At 39.5% G+C, this 20012-nt stretch overlaps 1 protein-coding gene across 9 annotated transcripts in view; it reads right to left on the reverse strand.

Annotated features, from left to right (window-relative positions):
• The window catches only part of DNM3 (dynamin 3), a 535391-nt gene extending 515587 nt beyond the window's left edge, over positions 1-19804 (reverse strand). For all 9 annotated transcript variants that reach the window (XM_003925367.3, XM_003925368.3, XM_010336127.3 and 6 more), the window contains exon 1: positions 19475-19804. In XM_003925367.3, the coding sequence (XP_003925416.1) occupies positions 19475-19635 (161 nt within the window). In that variant the 5' untranslated portion in view covers positions 19636-19804. The remainder of the gene's footprint in view (positions 1-19474) is intronic.
• Positions 19805-20012: the final 208 nt, after the last annotated feature.

Genomic DNA, 20012 nt, shown 5'->3' on the forward strand with positions numbered 1-20012 from the left:
ATCAGCCTGGCCAACATGGTGAAACCCGATCTCTACTAAAAATAAAAATAAATTAGCCTGGCATAGTAGTGGGTGCCTGTAATCCCAGCTACTCGGGAGGTTTCTTTGATCATCAAGAACACTCTGCACCTCTAAAGGCACCCAAATTCTGTCTAAACTTCCATCCCCAATGATAATAATCATAAACAGGTAACTATGTTATCATGTGACACTCTCCCAAGTACATTACATGTATTAACTAATTTTTACAACTGCCACATGAGGAGGGTACTACTATTGTCCCATTGTACAGGTGAGGAAGCTGAAGCACAGGCAGGTTAAGTGATTGCCTTAGATCACAGAATTATTAAGTGGCAGGGAGTCAGCCTCCACAGAAGACATGTTCTTTACCTCAACACTATGTAAGTTCTGGACTATATCCTATGCTAGTCTACACTAGACTCTGTTAAGGGCAAAAACTTTTATTTCCAGCCCAAAACAGTGTCTTTCACAAAGTAGAACTCACTCAAGTACAGGTTGATTGTTTGAACCCTTTTAGTCAAAAAATATCATGCTCTACTCAAGCTATGCATGCTCTTAAGTAATCAGAAATGGCCACTGCATACACAGAATAGATGAAAAAAATGAGATGAAAACCTCTGGGAGGAATGGAAAACAAAAGCTGAATGAGCAGAAAGTTCTGACAACCAAGTAGAGATTTTTAAAGGGGAGGGAGGGAACTGCAGGTTATTGAGGACAGAGATCTTAAACTTGTCTTTTGGAAGACCAACCTGAGAGCAGCAATATTTACATGGAATAGATGAATAAAAAATGCAGAGTGAGAGGGCAGGATGCTATCAGAGTTATCCTATGTGCAAGAGGAGGACAGCTGAGACTCTGATGGTCAGAATGAGACTAAAGAGGAAAAGGTGGACCAAAAAGATATTTTGAATAAAGAAATTATGACATGTATTAGATATAGGAAGATTTTTAAAATAAAAAAGAAAACTAAATGATGTTTATTTTTAAAGTTTCTAGACTGGTACACCACTAAAAGAAGTTGGGTCAATTAGAAAAGCAGATTTTAAAATTGAGATTGAATAATAATAATAATAATAAATAAATACAAACCAGGGACAGTGGCTCATGTCTGTAATCCCAGCAGTTTGGGAAGCTAAGGCAGGAGAATTATTTGAGCCCGGGAGTTCAAGACCAGCCAGAACAACATAGGGAGACCATGTGTCTACAAAAAAATTTTTTTTAATTAGCTGGGCATGTGGTGTGCACTTGTGGTCCCAGCTACTTGGAAGGCTGAGGTGGGAGGATCTCTTCAATCAGAGATCAAAGCTGCAGTGAGCAGTTTTTATGCCTTTGCCCTCCAGCCTGGGTAACAGAGCTAGACACTGTCTCAAAAAAAAAAAAAAAAAAAAAGAATGCATTACAATTTACCTCTAAAACACCCTTAACCACAACTGCTTTATGAATTAGTCATTCCAGGAGAGAGTCCAGCTTCTTTGCATCCATAGGCTGACAGGCATGATGATTTTTTTAAAGGCTAGACCCAGGGAAGTTTTAACTCTTTTATAAGTCTGTCATTTCTTATCTATCTACAGATAGCCTATAGAAAACACACTTTTTTTTTTTTTTTCGAGATGGAGTTGTTTCGCTCTTGTTACCCAGGCTAGAGTGCAATGGCGCGATCTCGGCTCACCGCAACCTCCGCCTCCTGGGTTCAGGCAATTCTCCTGCCTCAGCCTCCTGAGTAGCTGGGATTACAGGCACACGCCACCATGCCCAGCTAATTTTTTGTATTTTTAGTAGAGACAGGGTTTCACCATGTTGACCAGGATGGTCTCGATCTCTTGACCTCGTGATCCACCTGCCTCGGCCTCCCAAAGTGCTGGGATTATAGGCTTGAGCCACCGCACCCGGCCGAAAACACACATTTTTTAAAGCCACGTTTCTCTCTGACTTCCATCAAGCCAAATCATAGACTGTTTAAAATAAACAAACAAACAACAACAACAACAAAAGAAACCTTCAAAGTCCTTTTGCTCAACCTTCCTCCCGACTACCCATGCCAAACAGCCAGCAAGTCATCAATCACCAGTCTCCTCCTTTACGGGGATGCAATACTTACTGCTTCACAGGCAATCCACTCTACTTTTTACACAGTTCTATTGAACAGTCTCCCCTACGTTAAGTTTAAGTCTGGCTGCCTGTAATATTCAACCATTTGTTCTAATTATGTCTTCTGGGGAGATATTGGGTCAGTCTAATCCCTCTCCAAGTAACAGCTTCTCAAATATTTAGAGACAGCATCATAAACCCACCAACTATTCTCTGACAAATGGCTCTCAGAAGAATTGTTAGCCTGGGTATCCTGACAGCACAGTGTGTTCCAACCTTGTACCCACATGTACCCTGTACTGGGTCACCATGCTCTTTGAAGGAGCTGCTGCATACTAGAGCTTCACACAATTCCTGGCATATAGTGGACTCTCAACATATGATTCTTTGTAAATGACTCAGTGAATGAACAAATCCATCTGCTAACAGAATTTTCAAACACATCTTTTCTTAATTGGTTGTATCATCTACCTACAAACAAGTTTATTAATTCTCTCTGTCCTCAAAACTCAAATAAATGTCATATAAAGAAAATATAAATTCAGAAACATTCTGGCAGATAGGCAGGTAAATGAAACATCTTACTAAGAAACCTCAATAGGGAAAAGGCATTTATATATGATATAAATATAATGTATTTTGGAATGTCTGAATTTTTATTACACATACATATCACTTTTTCAATTAAAAGACAGATTTTTAAAAATAATAAAGTTATTTCCAGTTTAATTCATCCTAGTAGAATAGTAATGGCAAGGTGTCAATTGCGTCTTCTCTAATAAAAAAAATCTCCTGTCGCCCGGCGCGGTGACTCAAGCCTGTAATCCCAGCACTTTGGGAGGCTGAGGTGGGTGGATCACGAGGTTGAGAGATCGAGACCATCCTGGTCAACACGGTGAAACCCCGTCTCTACTAAAAATACAAAAAATTAGCTGGGCATGGTGGCACGTGCCTGTAATCTCAGCTACTCAGGAGGCTGAGGCAGGAGAATTGCCTGAACCCAGGAGGCGGAGGTTGCGGTGAGCCGAGATCGCGCCATTGCACTCCAGCCTGGGTAAAAGAGTGAAACTCTGTCTCAAAAAAAAAAAAAAATGTCCTGCCATTTAAATAGAGAATAATCAAATAAACAACTAGAAGTAATATTCGATTTAATATAGACCAGAGGCATTCAACAATTTTGAGAATAACCCATAGTAAGAAATATATTTTATATTGGAGCCTAGAATGCATATACAAATATGCAACTAATACAAAACTTTCACAAAACAACACTTGTCATAACTACCTTGGATGTAGTCTGATATTTTAGCACTGTCACACCCAGCCTACTAAATTGATATCATGGCCCACTATTAGGTCACAATCTACAGTTTAAAAAATACTGTTCAGGCCAGGTGTGGTGGCTCATGCCTATAATCCCAGCATTTTGGGAGGCGGAGGCGAGCAAATCACCTGATGTCAGGAGTTCGAGACCAGCCTGGCCAACATAGCAGAATCCTGCCTCTACTAAAAATATGAAAAATACCCAGGCATAGTGGTGGACACATGTAGTCCCAGCTACTTGGGAGGCTGAAGCACAAGAATCACTTCAACCTGGGTGGCAGAGGTTGCAGTGAGTCAAGTCACACCACTCACTGCACTTCAGCCTGGGCAACAGAGTGAGACTCTGTCTTTAAAAAAAAAAAGGAAAAACAAAAAAAAACACTATTCTAATCCAAGCCCACTCCACCACCCTCAACCAATTTATTGATGACAAAGGTGTAAGTCAGCTTAGATAAATGGTACAGAGTCACGTAGCTGATTCATTCAGTTAGCTCTTGCTGTAGGTCAGCACTGCACTATGGAAAATAATAAAGGAGACACAGCTCCTGGCTTCATGGAAGCTGCAAATAGTTGAGAAGACAGATGAGGCAACCAACTGTTCAGTATTCCTGAGCAGTGAAGTATTAACAAGAGCCACCAAGGAGGGGCCTCTAAATCAGAGAGAGCTGAGGAGGACCAGCGGGTGACAGCAGAGAACAGACTAAACCCAGCTCTCACTTGTTCTTGGCATGCTGCCTTCCTTACCTGAGGCACACCTTCAACAAATATGCAGAGACCACCTGCCACAGGGTGCGGGTTGGGGGAAACCAAATCCACCCCAAACTAACTCACTCACAAATACTCTTAATTCCCACAGCAGTAGAACCTTACATGTTTTTTTTTTCTTCATATGTCCCTACAATCTAGGAGACATTCACAAAAGCATAGCTTCCTCCTCATCTCCCTGCTTGCTCTGCAAGCAAGGGACTCATGATCCTTCTGCCACTTCCTTTCTTAATTGACTCTGGAGAAAAAAAGCCCTAAGAGAATATATAACATTTAAAGTACATAATTCAAATCAAGTGCCCCACACATACATTTTACATGATATGTTTTTAGAATTAAATAAACAGGCTAAAGTTTCTTAAGTTGAATTTACAAGGATTTCAATATACAGATCGTTCTACTGGTATTTAGATGATAATGCAGAAATCTCACCAGGCAATGGTTGCTGTCCTGGTAGTAGGACTCAGAGAACCATGAATGCTAGGATCTATAAAAATAATTGCAAGCCTTTGCCCTTTTTTCAAAATAAGAAGAGAATGGGTCTCAGTTTTATTAACCAGAAAACATAAACAGACACACATATTCAGGGTTCCAAATCTCCACTAGATAAGAAACCTAAAGTTATTCTTTCAAAAAGCTTTTGAGGTATATCTAGTAACTTAAAAATAATATAATTCCAAATAGAACTAGCTATCTAGCTCAGAGCTAAAACTGATGATTAACAAGTTATGGGAATGTCAATTAAATCAGAATATGAATCTTTCCACTGGAAAAAAAGTGATTGGGAATTATTTCAACATCTACTACAAAAATGTTGGTACATATTTTAAGGCCTCATTATACCTTACCTCCTGAACCCTTGGCTGTAGATGTCTTCCTTGGGCTCAGACCATACTCTTGCTAAGTAGTCCTGCTTCGACAACTAGACTTCCTCAACTGTGTTTCCCCCTTTTATTCCATCTTTGCCTGCAATTTCATCTAACACGTCCAAAAAAAAAAAAAAAAAAAAAAAAGGATATGCTAGGAATGGTTTACTTTACACCATAGAATTGAATATCTTCCTTAAAATCTATTCTCTAGGAGAAAGCTGAAAATAATGCCAGAAAAAATTGTTTTAATTCTATTACCTCTGTTATTAATCCTATTTTGTTCATTAATCTCTAGTATTCACCATGTGACCCCTAGTATGTCACCTAACTTTTTTCCAGCTTAATCTTTTTTTATTTTGAAACTAAAGTAAACAAAACATGCGTTTTCTATCTTCTCAAAGAAATTTGAAAGATTAATGAAATTATAAATAAAAAACTGCTTTGGAACTCTTGGAAGGGAAGAGTACACAAACTGGGTTCACTTTGTATATATCAGTTTAAGAAAAAAAAAACACAAAACACTGTGATAATGCATTTAATGAATGTGGGCAATGCTTTCTTTAAAGAAGGCTCAAATATATTCTGTTAGCCAGATCTACAAGTAAGTATTTTGCTGCCACTGTAATTTTCCAACATTCACAAAAAGAATTTGTAATAAAGTGAGAGAGACGCAGAAGCCAAGTGGTGTCCACAATTCCAAATGAGGTGCCAGGTTCATTTTGTGAGTCTGGTTGGACAGTGGATATAAACAAAATAGGGCAAGTTGAGGCAAGGCGGGCACTGCTCCACCCAAGAGGTGCATGCAACCAACTGGAGGATCAGGGGATCTCCCCCTCTGGGACGTGGATTTGGATACAGCACTCCACCCAAGCCCTCTACAACCCACAGAACAGGAGATCTTTGCCGGGCTAAAAAGCCTCAGCAAGCTGCCTGAACAGGGCAGAACAGCAACTTCGGCAGCACCAGGGCTGTCAGCATAGATCTAGGTGGAAGTACTGGCTAATTCAAAAGCCAAAAAGCAGGCTGGATGGAGCCACCCACCCCCCCAGAAAGAAGGGGAACTGAAAACAGGTAAACAGCCCATACAGCAGGATGGGTCCCCCCTGCACAAAGCCCAGTAGGCTAAAAAACTCTCACTCCAGAGTTTTACACCCAGAACATCAGTTAGAGAACAGCCAGGAGTGATTGAGCTTTGCAGGGGGAAGGGAAGCCACCATTGCAGAAGCTGGCCTAATCTTCCTGAGTAAATAAAAGATGCAGAAGCTCCACTGAATCCATGGCAGCCCAGCAGAGCCTCTGCAAGCAAAGGAAAGGCCGCCTCCCCAAGCAGCTACCTGAGCTCAAAACCATATAAATCCAAGCAGATGGGAAGAAACCAGCACAAGAAGAATGAAACCATCAAAAACCAGAACGCTTCTCCCTCACAATGAGATCACAACTCCTCACCAGCAAGGGAACAAAGCTGGATGGAGAACGAATTTGACCAACTGACTGAAGAAGGCTTCAGAAGATGGGTAATAACAAAGTTCTCTGAGTTAAAGGAACATGTTCTATACCAATGCAAAGAAACTAAAAACCTTGAAAAACTGTTAGAAAGAATGCTAACTAGAATAACCAGCTTACAGAAGAACATAAATGACTTGATGGCGCTGAAAAACACAGCACAAGAACTTCGTGAAGCATACATAAGTTTCAATAGCCAAACAGATCAAACAGAAGAAAGGATATCAGAGATTGAAGATCAACTCAATGAAATAAAACGAGAAGGCAAGAAAAGAGAACAAAGAGTGAAAAGAAATGAACAAACCCTTCAAGAAATATGGGATTATGTGAAAAGACCTAATCTACGCTTGATCGGCCTACTGGAAGATGAAGGGGAGAATGAATCCAAGCTAGAAAACACTCTTCAGGATATTATCCAGGAGAACATCCCCAACACAGTAAGGAAGGCCAACATTCAAATGCAGGAAATACAGGTCACACCACAACAATACTCTTCTAGAAGAGCAACCCCAAGTCACATAATCGTCAGATTCACCAGAGTTGAAACAAAGGAAAAAATACTAAGGGCAGCCAGAGAGAAAGGTTGGGTCACCCACAAAGGGAAGCACATCAGACTCACAGCAGATCTCTTGTTATAAACCCTACAATCCAGAAGAGAGTGGGGGCCAATATTCAACATCCTTAAAGAAAAGAACTTTCAACCCAGAATTTCATATCCAGCCAAACTAAGCTTCATAAGTGATGGAGAAATAAAATCTTTTAGAGACAAGCAATTGCTGAGAGATTTTGTCACTACCAGACCTGCCCTACAAGAGCTCCTGAAGGAAGCACTAAACACAAAAAGGAAAAACTAGTACCAGCCACTGCAAAAAAGAACCAAATGGTAAAGACCAACAACCCAATGAAGAAATTACGCCAACCAAAGGGTAAAACAACCAACCAGTAATAAAATGGCAGGATCAAATTCACACATAACAATATTAACCTTAAATGTAAATGGGCTAAATGCCCCAATCAAAAGACACAGACTGGCAAATTGGATAAAAAGCCAAGAACTAATGGTGTGCTGTATTCAGGAGATCCATCTCACATGCAAAGACACACATAGACTCAAAATAAAGGGATGGAAGAAGATTTACCAAGCAAATGGCAAGTAAAAAAAAAGCAGGGGTGGCAATCCTAGTCTCTGATAAAATGGACTTTAAACCAACAAAAATCAAAAGAGACAAAGAAGGGCATTACATAATAGTAAAAGGATCAATACAACAAGAAGAGCTAACTATTCTAAATATATATGCACCCAATACAGGAGCACCCAGGTACATAAAGCAAGTCCTTAACGACCTACAAAGAGACTTAGACTCCCACACAATAATAGTGGGAGACTTTAATACTCCACTGACAATATTGGACAGATCAACGAGACAGAAAGTCAACAAGGATATCCAGGACTTGAACACAGATCTGGACCAAGTGGACCTAATAGACATCTACAGAAATCTCCACCCCAAATACACAGAATATGCATTCTTCTCAGCACCACATTGCACTTACCCTAAAATTGACCACAAAATTGGAAGTAAATCACTCCTCAGCAAGTGCAAAAGAACAGAAATCATAACAGTCTCTCAGACCACCGTGCAATCAAATTAGAACTCAGGATTAAGAAACCAACTCAAAAGCACACAACATCATGGAAACTGAACAACTGGCTCCTGAATGTCAATTGGATAAACAATGAAATGAAGACAAAAATAAAGATGTTCTTTGAAACCAAAAAGAACAAAGAAATGACATACCAGAATCTCTGGGACACATTCAAAGCAGTGTCTAGAGGGAAATTCATAGCAATAAATACCCATATGAGGAGCAAGGAAAGATCTAAAATTGACACCCTTTCATCAAAATTGAAAGAGTTAAAGAAGCAAGATGAAAAAACTAAAAACCTAGCAGAAGACAAGAAATAACTAAGATCAGAGCAGAACCGAAGGAGATAGAGACACAAAAAACCCTTCAAATAATCAACAAATCCAGGAGCTGGTATTTTGAAAAGATCAACAAAATAGAAAGACTGCTAGCCAGACTAATAATAAAGAAAAGAGAGAAGAATCAAATAGATGCAATAAAAAACAATAAAGGGGACATCACCACCAATTCCACAGAAATACAAACTACCATCAGAGATTACTACAAACAACTCTATGCACATAAAACAGTAAATCTGGAAGAAATTGATAAATTCCTGGACACTTGCATTCTCCCAAGACTAAACAAGGAAGAAGTTGAAACCCTGAATAGACCAATAACAAGGGCTGAAGCTGAGGCAGCAATTAATAGCCTACCGACTAAAAAAAGCCGAGGTACAGATGAGTTTACAGCTGAATTCTACCAGACATACAAAGAGGAGCTGGTACCATTCCTTCTGAAACTATTCGAAATAATACAAAAAGAGGGAATCCTCCCCAACTCATTTTATGAGCCCTACATCATCCCAATACCAAAACCAAGCAGAGACGCAACACAAAAAGAAAACTTCAGGCCAATATCCATGATGAACATCAATGCAAAAATCTTGAATAAAATATGAGCAAACAGAATGCAACAGCAAATCAAAAAGCTTATTCATCATGATAAGGAGGCTTCATCCCAGGGATGCAAGGCTGGTTTAACATACACAAGTCTATAAATGTAATCCATCACATAAACAGAACCAAAGATAAAAACCACATGATGATCTCAATTGATGCAGAGAAGGCCTTCGATAAAATTCAACAGCACTTTATGCTAAAAACCCTCAATAAACTAGGTATCGATGGAATATATCACAAAATAATAAAAGCTATTTACAAGAAACCCACAGTCAATATACTGAATGGGCAAAAACTGGGAGCATTCCCTTTGAAATCTGGCACTAGACAAGGATGCCCTCTCTCACCACTCCTATTCAATATAGTATTGGAAGTTCTAGCCAAAGCAATCAGGCAAGAAAAAGAAGTAAAGGGTATTCAATTAGGAAAAGAGGAGGCCAAAGTGTCTCTATTTGCAGATAACATGATTGTATATTTAGAAAACCCCGTCATCTCAGCCCCAAATCTCCTTAAACTGATAAGCAACTTCAGCAAAGCCTCAGGATACAAAATCAATGTGCAGAAATCACAAGCATTTCTATACACCAATAACACACAAACAGAGAAGTGAACTCCCATTCACAATTGCTACAAAGAAAATAAAATACCTAGTAATACAACTAACAAAGGATGTAAAGGACCTCTTCAAGGAGAACTACAAACCACTGCTCAAGGAAATAAAAGAGGACACAAACAGATGGAAAAACTTTCCATGCTGATGGCTGGGAATAATCAACATCATGAAATGGCCATACGACCCAAAGTAATTTACAGATTCAACACTATCTCCATCAAACTACCAATGACCTTCTTCACAGAACTGGAAAAAACCACTTCAAACTTTATATGTAACCAATAGAGAGCCCACATAGCCAAAACAATCCTAAGCAAAAAGAACAAAGCTGGAGGCATCATGCTGCCTGACTTCAAACTATACTACAAGGCCACAGTAATCAAAACAGTATGGTACTGGTACCAAAACAGAGACATAGACCAATGCAACAGAACACAGGCCTCAGAAGCAACACCAAACATCTATAATCATCTGATCTTTGACAAACCAGACAAAAACAAGCAATGGGGAAAGGATTCCCTGTTTAAAAACTGGCGTTGGGAAAACTGGCTCACAATGTTCAGAAAGCAAAAACTGGATTCCTTCCTGACACCTTACACTAAAATTAACTCCAGATGGATTAAAGATCTAAACGTAAGACCTAACACCATAAAAAACCTAGAAGAAAACCTAGGCAAAACCATTCAGAACATAGGCATCGGCAAGCACTTCGTGGCTAAAACACCAAAAGCAATGGCAACAAAAGCCAAAATAGACAAATGGGACCTAATCAAACTCCACAGCTTCTGTACAGCAAAGGAAACAATCATTAGAGCAAACTGGCACCAAAAGAATGGGAAAAAATTTTTGCAATATACCTATCTGACAAAGGGCTAATATCCAGAATCTAAAAAGAACTAAAACAGATTTACAAGAAAAAAACAAACAAACCCATTCAAAAGTGGGTGAAAGGTATGAACAGACACTTTTCAAAAGAAGACATTTATGAGGCCAAAAAACATATGAAAAAATGCTCATCATCACTGGTCATTAGAGAAATGGAAATCAAAACCACATTGAGATACCATCTCATGCCAGTTAGAATGGTAGATCATTAAAAAATCTGGAGACAACAGATGCTGGAGAGGATGTAGAGAAATCAGAACACTTTTACACTGTTGGTAGGAGTGCAAATTAGTGCAACCATTGTGGAAGACAGCGTCGCAATTCCTCAATGACCTAGAACTAGAAATATCATTTGACCTGGCAATCCCATTACTGGGTATATACCCAAAGAATTATAAAACATTCAACTATAAAGACACATGCACACGTATATTCATAGCGGCACTGTTTACAATAGCAAAGACCTGGAACCAACCAAAATGTCCATCAACGATAGACTGGATAAAGAAAATGTGGCACATATACACCATGGAATACTACACAGCCATAAAAAACGATAGGGACATGGATGAATCTGGAAATCATCATTCTCAGCAAACTGACACAAGAACAGAAAACCAAACACCGCATGTTCTCACTCATAGGCAGGTGTTGAACAATTAGAATGTGTGGACACAGGGAGGGGAACATCACATACTGAGGTCAGTTGTGGGGGTGAGAGGAGAGACAGTAGGGGGTAGGGAGGGATAACGTGGGGAGAAATACCAGATATAGGTGATGGGGGGATGAAGGCAGCAAACCACCTTGTCATGTATGTACCTATGCAACAATCCTGCTTGATCTACACATGTATCCCAGAACCTAAAGTACAATTTAAAAAAAAAAGAATTTGTAAATACACATTACCATCTGCCTCAACTTACTTTTGTTTTTAAAATACTCAGAAAATGTTTACTCCAAATAAAAGATTTAAATTAAGAGCAATCACTTATTGAATCAATTACTGAATAGATACTATGGGCCAGGCACTTAATACCATCTTACTCAGAACTCACACACAGATTAAAGATGAAATCTGCAATCCCTATTTTGCAGATAAGGAAACCAAGGCCAAGTGAGACTAGATTCCATAATGAGGAGCTATGCTACCAGTGAGAGTAAAAGGCAGGACTCAAGAGCAGCTAGCAAAGGCTGCACTCCATCACCACACTGTAATGACACCTCTTCAAATATTCACTTTTGGGGGATCTAAAAAAACAAGCACCATAAACAAATTTAGTCACCCATCAAATTACTTATTAAATAGATTAGTCTTTCAATTCCAAGTCACTGAAAGGATAAAAAATTTGGTCCTTCAGAAGCCCTAGCTACTGCTATCATGCATGTATATGCTATTCATGGGTATATCATGACCTTGAAGTAGTGGGAAATAAAAAGACACATGGCCACAAAGGAGTACTGAGGCACATTTCAAATCCTTGGAAACAGAGGACTTGCAGCAGGGATATTAGAGAAAAACAAGATCTAAAGCAATCTTGTATCATTCATGTAATTCAGGAATTAAATATATCATCATTTTCCTCAACAAGTGCTCTGTTTTTGTTATCAATAAACACTAAAGACTTAATGCAATATTAATGCTTGTTGAAAAATTGTTAAAATAATTTCTATAACATTAATGGACCTCAATGTCACTCAATGCACTCTAAGAATGCAAATACACACACAAAAAGAATAGAAAACAGGCAAGCCGAAGGATGCAGATTTGCTACACAAATACATCTTTATTTTACCTAAAAGCTCACCTATTTGTTTAACCTTTCCATTTATGTTATTTATTTACATACAACTTTTCAGAAGGTTGTGTTGGTTTAAGCAAAGCCTAGTGACGACCATCTTAGGCATATCTTTCAAGCTTCTGCCCACCTGGTAGATAAATATTAATAACATGTAAAAACATCCAATGTCTTATTTAGTCTTTTCCTGGGTCCATCTATTCCCTAAAAGTCACACTTCACTCATGAGTATACTATTTCAATCAAATTAACTTGCCTAAGTCTGAGAAAAATTCTGCTTCCTGTCTCCACTATTTTGTAGGGGAAAAAAGTAATAAAATGCAGTGTCACTGCTGGTCAATTATCAGGAATAGTAATGGAAGAGAAAAGGCTGGCCCAATACAAAGGGATGGGAAAAGGAGGAGGCAGGGTGAGGGCTGGAGGGAGGCACTCTAAAACAATAAGAGGAGGAAGAGAAGATGATGAACTGGCGCAGGCCTCCGAGTTCTGAACACCAAGTTCCAAACCCAGCTCTGACTTCTTCTGACCTTGGACAAATCTCTTGGATTCTCTGTATCCTGCTGTGGCTCCAGGAAGATATAGAAAAAAAACAAGCCAGAGGAAAGCTTCTTATAGTAATGTCAAATGCCAGTCCTTGCTACTAATAAAGGAAGAAAAGCTAAGCTACTTCATGACCACACACACACACACACAGTAATTAATATAGTATTAATGAACTCTCTAATTTGTTAGAAATAATTTTTAATTCATGAAATACAAATCATTTAGTGTCAACTCCTTTACCCTCCTCTGTTCTAAATAATTAATTCCATTTTCAGGTTTGCCTTTAGGACATTTTCCCTGACATTTGTATCTTCAACTTACTCTACTACTTTAACTTAAATGACTTATTCTTCAAAAGGAAAATAGAATTGACTTCCCTTAAGTATTAGGGCCTTTGAGGTCCTTACAAAATAGTTGATCTGATCCATCCCACTCTCAATTAACCTTCACTGCATCCAGTTATATTTTTAATCTCTCCAACCTCTTTTCTTTTTCCTGCTGCTTTTCTCTAGGGCCCTCTCCAATATACAAAATCTCTTTGTGATAAAGTCACAGTCTAAATTCAATGTCTTGTTGTCAACTCAGATACTGAGACACAGATCACCACCTCCCTGCTTTGACATAGATTCTTCAGTACATGCAGGCTTGAACTAAAATGATACTGGCTGCCAGATGACACTGGAAACTCATATTGCCACTTTCCACTTATATTCCGTTCAAAATTTCAGAACTGTAATTTTTTAGGAATTTTTGTAAAAATAAATTGACATACTATAATTTTTTTCCTGATTAGTTTGCATTAAATCTGACTACCTTCATTTTACTTATTCATTTGAAAGTTGTCTCATACTTTATCCTGTCAGTTCTCTTTTTATACCTAGATCAGCTTCTATGTATTCATATTTTCTTGTATATTCTTACCCAGTATAATTAGAACTCAATAAATACATATTCATTGGTTTTATGTGGCCATATTTCTCAAGAGTTCCAGTAGGAGTCACACTAAATCCCAGCTTGGCTACTTACTAGCCATATGATCCTGGATGAATGACTTGTCTCTCTAACCCTGAATTTTCTCCCCTATTGACATGGGGATATGGAAAAGGGTAAGGAATAGAAGGTATGAAAGGTGTAGAGCAGAATCCATGTCTGCCACCCTACAGTGGCTAAGCAAATGTTGGCCCCTTTCTTCCCTCTACTTTATAAAATGTGTTTAGTATAACACAATCCATAAGAATTTTTAAATCAATGCAGAGAATGTGAGAAATTGCAATGCAAACTTGGACTTAGATAAATTGCAAAACTTTGGCCATACAGAAAGTTAAATTGGATCATTCTATAAAATTATTAGCCTGGGACTCTCTTGACTTGGCTCTCATAGCAGAGAAAAAAAAAAATCTCTTTCTAGATTCTTGAAGTCCCTCTAAAACAAATCACAAAAATAAATAAAACATTATAATTTAACTTCACTTATTAGCCATAGCAAAAGGTACTACTAAAAAAAGAATACCTAACACACTAAATGTACGTTCCATTGATAGAGAACCCAATAGCATACTCTCTAACCCAGCTGAATATTAAGTTTCCATTCCTCCAAAGTTCTGGGTAACTGCCCAACAACTTCATTCTTAAAGAAGTTAAATCAAGTGCATTTTTGGATAACTGTTAATCATAAGTAAGTTCCAAAACAGAAATATCCTATCCAGTTCAGTTCTCTTAGTTGTATTGCTTCTCAACATTATTAATAAAAAAGAATTCATTTGATGGTGGTAATTAAGTACCAGCAACTGTGAATTTGTGATAACCTAAAAGTATATTATATAATGTTAATTCAGCAAAAATATTTCTGAGATTTTAAGTTCAACCAATTCATTGTTGGATGAAGAAAAGTTCATGTTTTTGGCACTTAGAGTATGATTCTCAATAATGATGACATTTTGTTAGCACTATTTATCTAATAACTATAATACTTAGAAGCAATTTCTTGAAAAATATCAGCATAATCACTTTTTAAAAATCTTTTATTTGGTCCCCATTTAACACAAAACTTTTTCTATTTGTACAGAATTGAAAGTCTATTTACTACTCAGCCTAGAATAAAATAATGTGGGTTCTTCTGCCTATATAATAAGCACTGAAAAACTAATGTTTCTAACAAGCGTGTCATTTTAAAACATCTGTGTATTAGCAACTAGTACAGTTTTCACTTAACACCTCTATAAACGACTTACATGCACTCTAAAAACTAAATAAATAGACAATTCAATTACATTTTAAAACTCTCGGCCGGGCGCGGTGGCTCAAGCCTGTAATCCCAGCACTTTGGGAGGCCGAGGCGGGTGGATCACGAGGTCAAGAGATCGAGACCAGCCTGGTCAACATGGTGAAACCCCGTCTCTACTAAAAATACAAAAAATTAGCTGGGCATGGTGGCGTGTGCCTGTAATCCCAGCTACTCAGGAGGCTGAGGCAGGAGAATTGCCTGAACCCAGGAGGCGGAGGTTGCAGTGAGCCAAGATCGTGCCATTGCACTCCAGCCTGGGTTAACAAGAGCGAAACTCCATCTCAAAAAAAAAAAAAAAAAAAAAAACTCTCTTCAAGAATGTCTAATATAGCAAAGAAAAATACTTAACTTTTAATAAATGTTGCTTCTGCCTAAGGGATCACCTCAATTTTTGTGTGAAATGAGGTGAGGTAAACATATAGAAATAAATATTAATAAAATCATTAACATATTAGCTTCTCATTTATTTAATTTTATTATTATTACTTGAGACAGAGTCTTGCTCTGTCAGCGATGCTGGAGTGCAGTGGTACAATCACAGCTCTCTGCAGCCTTGAACTCCTGGACTCAAGTGATCTGCCTACCTCAGCCTCCCAAGTAGTTGGTACTACAGGCATGCTCCACCACACCTGGCTAATTTTTGTTGTTGTTGTTTTTTCGTAGAGACAAGATCTCACTATGTTGCCCAGACTGGTCTCAAACTCCTGGACTCAAGCAATCTCCCTGCCTTGGCCTCCCAAAATACTGAGCACTGTGCCTACCCAGCTTCTTATTAATATAGGTAGCATTTATATAGAGAGCAAGAAAGAAGTTAAAAATATTTATCAGAGGAAATCATAAACCTCAATATGGAGGATGCAATATGGCAGAGAGGTTCTAGAGCATGGGTTATGGTGATCAACACCTCTAGTTGAATCTCAGCTCTACTGTTTTTATATGAAATTATATTTTCCTTGAGTGAGTTACTCAAACTCTCTAAATCTTAATTTTCTCTTCCATAAAATGGAAATCATAAGAGTACCTACCTCTTCGGGGGTTTATGAGGATTAAATGAGATTATCCATATAAAAGCATCCAGAATAGTACCTAACACAAATGTTAACCATTATTATCATCACCACTGCGCTATGAATATATGTATGTGTATAATGAAAATACTTAAATAAATTTAATTCTTCTGTGTACAAACCAGACCAATAGGCAGACCCAAGCCAGCTAGTAAACCCCTATGTTCAGATTATAGGTCTCAGTGTCTATTCATTAGATCTTAAGCTGCCTCTCATTGCCAGCATATATCTCATCCTGCACAACCAAAAGAACAATCTGGTTACTCATGCTATATCACATTAATATGCAAGTTCATCACTTCAGCAGGAAAATCACAAACAAGTGGTTCATTCATGACTCATTTTATTCATAACAATCTCAAACCTGTCACCCAAAAATCAGTTTTTATAACTACGGTTAAATGAAGTAAACATACTCACATCCAAATTCATTCACTGGTATCAAAAAAAAGACCTCAATATAAACAAACTATCTGAGAGAAAATATGGTTAGCCCACCAAATGAGGATTGCTGAGAAAATGCATTATTATTTTGAAAAGAAGAAGCTTAAGTCAAGAGCAAACACAATGAATTTACACAAGTAATGACCCTTGGTTTTTATGGCTGCATTCGATAACTGCACATTAGATCAGAGTCTTAAAATAAAAACAGTTCCATGTAAAAGAGGAAAGTGCATCCTTAGGAAAGAATCTTATCTTTTTTGCATAATTCCTAGATAATAACAAGAAAACACTAAGATGTTACAGTGGAAAATGGATACAATTTTTTCCACTTTGGCTGAATATCTTATCAAAATAGAAAACTCCATTTTCCCTAAGGTTGGTTTATAATTAGAAATTAGATTCCTCAATAATTCAATGACCGAATTTTTTATTAAAGTCAAATGACCTTTCTAATTAAATTTTCTCCTTAATATATAAGCTCTGCTAGGCAGGTGTCATCTCTACTTATAATACAGACTTTACATATGGCTTAAATGACCTTTCTCCTCTATGTTCATCCTTTGATTTGACATTCTAGCAGTTAATTAGTGGTAAAACTTTTTAATGTACAACAAATTACTAATATATTCTCGTGTCTGATTTTTATACTTGTAATGTCCCTATTTGTTATTCCATCTTGAAAAATATCCAAGCTTAAATATTTTACTCTTCTATATTTCTTTTTTCAAATTATCATTTCAAAAGAACATAGCTAGTAGGGGAAATGTGTACAATTTTATTATAACATTAGGAAAAATGTTAGAATTTCAAAACCTAGAAAATAGAATTATGATATGTGCATACAATTGGCGTTAAAGGCTCTGACCACAAACAATGCATTTATGTATAATATAGGCTCATCCAAGTAAATATATGGAAGATGTATAAAAATATGGTAATTTCATTTGAAATATCTACAACTTTAATCTTTAAGTATTTTGTTCAAAAAAACAAAAACAGTTCAATAACTTTTAAGGTGTCATGACAAAATGCCCTGGCATTTGGAAAACCGAAAATATATTATCCAAACTCACTCTTTGGATGCCCCTTTAAATTTAGTAAATTTAATTGGCAACAAAAAAAGTAACTGTTGTATGTTTGAAATACCACATTTATCCATCACTTCACCACAAGTCTAAGATGACGTAGGCAAAATGGTTTACCTTCACTTTGCTCATTAATCAAAAAAATGATAAAAATGAGGTTTAGTGATTAAGTGAATTACTCAAGGGTACAAGCCAATTGTCAGCAATTTTACTTTATTGGGTTGCTTATCTTTCTAGTTCATACAGGAAAAATAGAGAGTATCATCTGAGAGATGGAACACCATTTGAGAGAAAAGAATATGTACTTTATGAACACTAACATTTCCAAAGGAAATGTGGGAATATCCAGCTCTAAATTTTACACATCACCAAGCACTAACAAAAAAAAAGAAAAAAGGAACAGGAACAGGAACCTTCTGCATTCCAAGTCACAAATGAGCCAAATAAAAAGAATAAAGTAAAATCTCGCCAGCAATTTTTCCTGGCTACTGTACATTTCTACCTGATTTTCTACTACTAGGAAACAGATTTCACCTTTCATAACGCTTTCAAATGGGCTTTTCTGAGCAAATGTCTTCACTCTTCAGGCAAGGCCATTAAGGTAACTTAATCCCTCATGAATTGCTCAGTCGAAGAAATGCTGATTCCCAATTCAAAATTTAATTCCTTAGCTGTTTCTGTCTTAAGAGTCATGAGGAAAACCACAGCTACAATTTAGATTCAGAATGTTATCTCGAAGGCTAGCAAGACAAATAAGAGCTTAGAGAACGGAAAATGATGCTGGGGGAGGGGGCGCGGAGAGAGTGCGAGAAAGATGCTGGTCCGTTCCGAGATGATGCAGGAATGACATGGCACCTGGACAACACAAGTCCACGTCCACCCCCTGCCAAGTCTGTGCCTCGGGCTCTCTCACAGTCGCCTGGAGCTGCGACTAGGTGCACACGCACACACACCACCTTTTATTCTTCGACTCTCCGGGAGGAGAATGGTGGGGAAGCGTCTGTGGAAAAAGCTTCACCACAACAAACGACGTCTTTCTCCTCGCACCCCGCCTCCCCAGCTAGGGGCAGGCGAAGACCGTCTCTAACAGTAGACAGCTGAGAGGAACAAGAGCCCAGGCGAGAAGGAAAGCATCTCCACCTAGGGGAGGGGGCTCGGGGGATAAAGCCCCACAGCCTCACAGCAAGCCTCGCGGAGGGCGACAGGAAAAGGAGGGGAGTGTTGAGCCGGGAAAACAGGAGAGGGGACTGGGAAGCGTTGGCACGCTATGCCCGGGGCTGGCGCGCACCGAGGGGGTGGGGGTCCATCCCGGGGCGGACCCCTCCCCCGACTCCCAGACTGGAGGACCTGGAGGAAATGGCTTTGTATAGCAGGAAGAAAGGCAGGCAGGAGGGCCACCAGCCGGGGGAAGGAGGGGTGACAGGAGACGGAGGATGCCCAGAGCTGGAGGACCCCACCCGCCCCACGGACACCGTCACTCTTCCCCTCATTCCACCGCAGCGCCTAATCCACCCTCTGGCTCCCGCTGCCAGTCCATGTTCCAACTGCCCGGAGCGGGGTCGCCCCCGCCGCATCCCTACTCAACGCCCTGCGCGCTCACCTGCCCACGAAGTTCTCGAGCACGGAGCTCTTGCCGGCGCTCTGGCCGCCCACCACAGCGATCTGAGGCAGCTCCAGCAGGCAGCTCTGTCCCAGTGCCGAAAAGGCGTCCTGCAGACGGTTCACCAGCGGGATCAGCTCCTCCATCTCCCGGTTCCCCATCTTGCCCGAGCGGCCGGCGGCCAGCTGGTCCCTGCTTGCCTCTACGGCCCGGCCGGGAGTCGGGGCCGCGCTGCCCTGGCTGCTGCTGGTGCGCCGAGCTCAACCCGCCGGGTCCTGGCGCAGACGTCGGAGCCCGCCGCCAGCCCGCCGCTCGGCTCTGACAGCCAACGGCCCGCAGCGCGCCTGCGCGGGCGTTCAGGGGCGTGGCCTGGCTCCGCGACGCCCCGCCCCGCCCCGTGGCTACCCAGCCCCGGGCTTCCCAGCCCACCACCCAGCCCCGCGCGCACGGCCTCCCAGCTGCGGCCAGAAGACACCACCTCAGCCTTCTGTGGCCAAGGCTCAGAGGCCAAGTTACAGCGCCGGGTCAAGGAATGGCA

The sequence above is a fragment of the Saimiri boliviensis genome, chromosome 19 (assembly GCF_048565385.1).
Source record: "Saimiri boliviensis isolate mSaiBol1 chromosome 19, mSaiBol1.pri, whole genome shotgun sequence".
Taxonomy (NCBI): domain Eukaryota; kingdom Metazoa; phylum Chordata; class Mammalia; order Primates; family Cebidae; genus Saimiri; species Saimiri boliviensis.